A 6,000-nucleotide genomic window follows, 5' to 3' on the forward strand; every position below is an offset into this window, starting at 1 on the left:
AGCTATGGGTACCACCAAGTCTAGGGAAGGAAAAGCTACCGCAGGTTTCTGTTCCCTTTCTCAGCAGGCGTGGAGTATTCTGGGTCCATGCCTGTACCTGTAGGTGCGGGGGGAGGGCGGGGGGAGCTCTGGGGGCAGGGGTCTCAGGAGGGAGCTGTCCGGGGCCATCCCCCTGACCATTTGCAGATGACAAGTGCAGGAAACGGTCTGGTTTATGTAGTCTCTTGACTGTCGGGTCAGACCTGCGAGGGCACTGCTGCAGCCCGTGCATAAGCCATGAGTCCCGCAGGCACTCAGCAGTCACCGGCTTGGGGACTGCAGCTCCTGCCACTTCCCCAGGATAAACGTGGGGTCTCAGTGGGTCAGTGCGCAGCGACGCTGAAGCCGGCGACACACCTGGAGGGACCAAGGCGTCCCTGCTCATGGAGCCAGCAACCATGCACACAGCTTCAGAGAGGGACTCCCGAGAACAGTGACAAGGGACTTGAAGCCGGGGTCAGGGGTGGAGCTTGGCGCCTTGCCGCTTTGACCCGTACCCTTCCTCTCGCCACACCAGGAATGGGAGCTGAAGAACGGGACGTAGAAGGACGGCGGGATGCCTCGCTCGCAGGTGCTGTCCCGCCGCTGCAGGAAGCCCCGCCTGCGTGGCCACCGCTCCGGACGCCAGGGCCAGTGGCCGAGCCCCCACGCCGCCAGCTCCCAGACCCGCCTGCGCGTCCTCTCCTACTGTACTTGTCTCTGTAAAGAAATTCACCTGTGACACCGGGGTCCCCACCTCTCTCTGTTGAAGAGCAGAAAGGGAGGTAGAGGAGTCCCGGGGCCGATGGGAAGCTGCGTCTTTTTACCGAGCTCAGCGAGTGCTCGCCCCGTGTCCCCCGCACTCGGACTGCAGGCGGCTCCGCGGAGGCCCCTCGCGGGGGAGCAGTGCATCCTCCTTGTGTCTCGGCGTCCCCTCCCCATGTGCCAGTCCCGTCCCCCACGTCACTTGAGGCGGGTGCGTGGGAAACCCATGCTGTGAAGCGTCTGTTATCTTTTAACTGTCTCTTCTCTGGACAAATGCTTTTGTCGCCACAATGCGAAAAGCTGCCATTCTTTTTAAACTTTTTAAAAATGTCTCTTTTTATCGTGTGTTGCACTTAGCTCTAAGGGATTTTCAGAGGTTCTGTAGCCTATTTTATGAATTATTTGTACTGCTTTCGAAAGGCGGCAGAGCGTCTCTGCTGTTTCACTGATGTGTGTCCCCACCCTCCGTCCCCAGTGTCCCTAACCCCATGTGCCCCTCAGAGCCTACAGGCAACCCGCAGAACCCCGAGCAGCCTCCCCAGATGGTGGTGGAACTTCATTCCCCCAAGAGGGAAGCAGGTTCTGGAAGTCACTGGGCCATAGAACCGTGGCATCTCGAGTAGAACGACAGCTTCCAGTCCCTCCCCCGGCCCCTGCCCATCCCCCACCGCCTGCAAACCCAGGCCCAGAGCGCGGATGCCCCTGGGTGGCTCCCAGGCCTGAGGGCCGAGGCCAGGCCTCTGTACCCATGTAGCCTGAGACCCACCCAACTCTGCTGGGCCTCCAGAGAGACCCTCTCAGGGATCCTCAGTTCCAGGGACGGGCAGAGTCAGTCACGCTGGGGTCCCTCTACAGATGGATTCATGGGCACACATGGGCGCTTTCTGCTGAGAGCAAGCCTCGCATCCATACCAACCTTAGGGATAGAAGGCAAGAAACGGTCTCCATGTTTTCCCCTACACCCCCGGCACACCTCCAGAGTCCCTCCAGGGCTTGGCCACACTCACGCAGACCTTCCTTCTGCATGGAGTCAGGCGAGCACAGGGCCCTCATGGCCCCGTGAGATTCTGGCTGGAGAGCAAGTGAGCGGCCTCCTGGGCAGGAGACAGTTTCCAACAGGGAGCGGGGGCTGCTGTGGAGCCCAGAGGAGATGCGGGCCCCCTCCTGCCTGAGCACCCCCAAGAAATCGAGGGAGGATGCCCCCCAAAGCCTCCGGGTCCATCTTCCCAGCGCTGTTGGGAGGAACCCTGTCCTATTTGTCTGCATGGGAAGCTGGGCCGCCCTGCACTCTACAAAGCTGATTTTCTGTAAAACGAAAAGGTTTTATCCCCCGTAGACTTTTGCTGCCTTCCAGTCAAAGAAGGTTTCTCAAAGTAAGGCTCTTGGGCCTCCCTCTTGTCAGCCAACTCAGTCCAAGCCGCTGACAGGTTCCAACCGTCAGGAGGAAAAAGCGTGAGCTGCCCCTGCCCCTGCCAGGGAGACCCTAGGCAGCATAGGGACCCCATCCCCTGGGTTTGCCTGAGGACACAGCCCGTCGAAGTGGGAGCCGGGATGTGGACCCTGGGCTCACTCCGGCGTGTGCATTCCGTGTCTGCAGAACCCAGGTTTCACACTCCCTTTCCTCACCATCAGCCCTGTAAAGAGGACGGCAAGCTTAGACGGATCCTGCTGGTTCCCTGGAGCCATTGGCAGCGGGTCACACAGAGGCCAAGGCTGCGGCCGCCCCCGCGGGCTCCTGCTGTGTTGTGTGTTCCCCCGGTGTCTTTAGGTTTGATCAGAAAGTTAGGCAAAGGGATTTGCTTCCAAATAAGTTATTTATTTGTATATGTTCAATAAATAGAGTTTTTAATTTATATCTGTACATATTAGACACACATGAGACGTCTTGTCAGGATTTGGGCGGTGAGGTCATGTTAGGGCCCTCCCTGAGTCCCTGGCCGGCGGCCACCAGATGAGGCACAGAGCAGGCTGGCCACGGGAGGCTTGCCCCTCCGGGAGAAGTCCTGTTCCCTTCGAGGTGTCGCCTGTTCACCGAGTGCTGCCCAGACCGTGACAGGATCCTGACCCAAAGTGGAGAAGCGTGGCAGCTGTGCCCATGGGGCCACCTCTGGGGATCACAGCAGCTCCCTGTCCCCACCCCCCGCAGCCCCACCGTCAGCCTTGGGGCTCGGCCCCCGGCTCTGTTTTGGTCAGGTGTCTTCAGCCTTTAAATCCCCTCCAGTTTTGTGTGTTTATAACTCACTGACCTTTTGCACAGAAACAAAACGGTGGTTGTGGGCGCACGGTGTGACCTGTGGCGTAGGATGGGTGGGAACGGTCACTTTTCCCCTCTTTGGAGTCAGTGGGGGAAGGGGCAGTTCCCTCTGTGGGAGTCAGAGCAGGTAACCCCGCCCTCACCGGGCTTCCGGATGGCTCCACTGCCTGGTACCCTGTGCGGGTCTGGGGAAGGGTCCAGATGGGTGTGGATCTTTCTGGAGTCTTCTCTGGGTGACCGTGCATGGCCGTGGGATAAAGCTGCCCTGTCACCCGTTCGCGTACCTCCATGTTGCCAAACCTCGCCATCATTCTCGTTCCCTTCAACTGTCTGAGATCCAGAAACCCCAAGCCACGCAGGTTGGAGATATGCCACCTTCTGCAAAGTCAGTGTGTGCTTTCAGCCCCGAGGGCCGCACCCAGAAAGGAGACCCACCCCCATTTTCACAGCGGCAACAACTGTGAACGCACGTACAGGTTTGCACGGGGACAGGCGTGAGTCTGGGGACTGCAGAGGGACGCAGCCTCATAGCAGGCGGTGGGTGCCCTGGGTTCTCTGGCCCAGCTGTGCGACGGGACCTCCGGAGGGTGGCCAGAGAGGTGGGTGCCCAGAGTGGGGCCTCTGGTGCCAGAAAAGACCCCTGCAGCCAGCCCACGGGCCCCTTCAAGGCGGCCTCTCCCAGGGGAAGGCTGTCATCTCCACCACCCCACCCCCCACCCCCGCCCACCGGGCTTTCTCAGATGTTAAACTGTTGCCTTCCTCATTTTGTCTTTTTCTTAAAATAAATTTTTAACGGGAAATTTTTCAAATCTGTGGTGTCATGTTAAAGAGAGTGATTCCTTATTTTGTTCCTGTTGTCACTGCTGGCTCTTCACCATCCCCACAACGGGCTGGGTCCACACTGTGAATACCTGAAGGTGAACTTCACCTTGTGTCCCTTGGCGGGCACGGCCTCTCCCGCCAGCACCCTCTGCAGGAAGCTCGTCTCCCTCGAGGCCAGGGCTACAGGGGCGCCCAAACTTCATCTGGCCCCTCTACCTGGAGCAGTGCTGGGATCAGTGCTGGGAACAGGGAAGGGACAGCGCCGGCTGCCTCCCTCCCGCCACTGGCAAGTATCACTGGGTGTCCCTGGTTTTGGCCAGGGAAGGCGTTTCCAACATGGGATCATCAGATCGCGATTCTTAGGGACCAAAGGTGTTTTTAATAAGATAATCTTTCTATTTGATTTTCTAATGAGAAAGAAAATAGTGACTTTAAGTTCTAACACCAACTTTTAAATCCTAGATATTTAGCATTCACTGACCACGGCTCTAAGTTGTAAAATGTTTTCATATGAAGATTGTAATTATTTCCTTACTGTATTTTTAAAAAACTAAAGTCGTATTTAAAATTCTCTTTGAACGAAACCAGCAAGAAACAGCAAAGATTTTTTTTTTAATTAAATATGTTGGCGGTGCCCGTTTCAAAGGATTGTAAATATGTTTTCACTGTGTTTCTCAACGTATTTAATTCATCAAGGACTTTTATCAAAGGAAACTTCCAACGGAAATACCAGTTTTCAGGCCGTCTGCTCCATGTTGTAGTCCCCTCCCCTGAATTTTCTGCTTTACTAACGGATTTTTCTACTGTTTGAAGGGGTGTAGCCCACGGACTGGCGCCCTCCGGCGTGCCTCATTGGTGTGTTATCAATAAAGCTTTATGCTTCCAGCTGGCCTCCGAGTCTTGCTTCTGCCAGCCTCACCCTCCGCCAGGTGGAGGCATAGGGTTGATGGACACCTGGGGGGGAGGGCACAGGTAAGAAGGAGCAGGTGAGGGTGAAGGTGGGGGCTGTGTCTTGTTTCTTATGAGCAAGGATGTTCTTTCCCTGAAGAGCTTCAGCTACTGTGCTTTCCGGTGGTTTTTAGTCCACGGATCAGAATATTCAATGTAGAAACCTTTGTGTCCCCGCTGAGGGCCAGGCTCCGGGCCAGGTGCAGGAGACAGAGTGAATCAGATGGTCCCTGCCTCTTAGGAGCTCCTTCTCCCAAACAGCCAACTCAGTGCCTCCTGGGGGCATAGGTCTGTGTGCAGACATCCGTGCACCCCCCTCCCACCCCTGAGAAGAGGCAGCCGCCCTCTGGATGGGTGGGTGGGGTGTATAGGAGGGGGGTCCTGGAGCTAGGTCATGGTGATTGAGCAGGAGTTCAGGAGGGAGCTGGGCAAAGGAAAGATGTTGCCTTGGGGGCAACAGGAGGGGGTGGGGTAGGGGAGGGGAGGACCAGGGACGCAGCCCTCAGCCACGTGAGGCCGGTGAGGCCGGGACACTGGCAGCCAGGGACAGGGGGAGGTGGAAGGTGAGTCTAGACAAGCGGCTGGAGTCAGATGGGAGGGTCCAAGCCTCCCCCTGTGGGTGGGATAGCCTGATCTCTAGTTTGGGGAAGACCCTTGCTGGCTGGGCCCAGAATGAGTCACAATGACGGTTGTGGCAGGGCCATGCGGCCACACTTGCCAGGGTTGGGGGTTAGGGAGGGCCAGAAAGACAGAAAGGCCCCCTGCAGATGAACACACCCAGTCTAAGGCAACGGAGCACCCCCCCACCCCCACCCCAGGTGGCTGGCTCTTCCCCCAGAGCTCTCCTTGGCCCGGCCCAAGGAACTGGGCTGGACTGTATCAGGCAGAACACACGGAGGAGTGGCCCTTGGCAAGGGCTGCACAGGTAGAGAGACAGGTGTGGGCCCGTTGGACCGGAGTCTACAGGACACCCTGGTCAATGAGGGGAAAAGGCCAGGTCTGATCCCAGGGCCAGGGATCTGTGGGGGACTGAGTGTCCCCACCCCCAGACCTACCTTCCAGGCTCTAGGGCCAGATGGCCCCGTGGGACCCCATAACACAAATTCTGTCTCCTTGTGGTGTGGGATGGACCTGGACACATCACGGATGGTGAAGGGCCCCTTTTAGTTCCAGTGGGAGGTAGGAGGGGGGCC

General features: G+C 57.6%; 1 protein-coding gene across 6 annotated transcripts in view; it reads left to right on the forward strand.

The window, feature by feature from the left end:
• The window catches only part of AFAP1 (actin filament associated protein 1), a 130,237-nt gene extending 126,391 nt beyond the window's left edge, over positions 1–3,846 (forward strand). For all 6 annotated transcript variants that reach the window (XM_059380272.1, XM_059380280.1, XM_059380288.1 and 3 more), the window contains one exon: positions 557–3,846. In XM_059380272.1, the coding sequence (XP_059236255.1) occupies positions 557–583 (27 nt within the window). In that variant the 3' untranslated portion in view covers positions 584–3,846. The remainder of the gene's footprint in view (positions 1–556) is intronic.
• Positions 3,847–6,000: the final 2,154 nt, after the last annotated feature.

This window comes from Mustela nigripes, chromosome 1 (assembly GCF_022355385.1).
Source record: "Mustela nigripes isolate SB6536 chromosome 1, MUSNIG.SB6536, whole genome shotgun sequence".
Classification (NCBI taxonomy): domain Eukaryota; kingdom Metazoa; phylum Chordata; class Mammalia; order Carnivora; family Mustelidae; genus Mustela; species Mustela nigripes.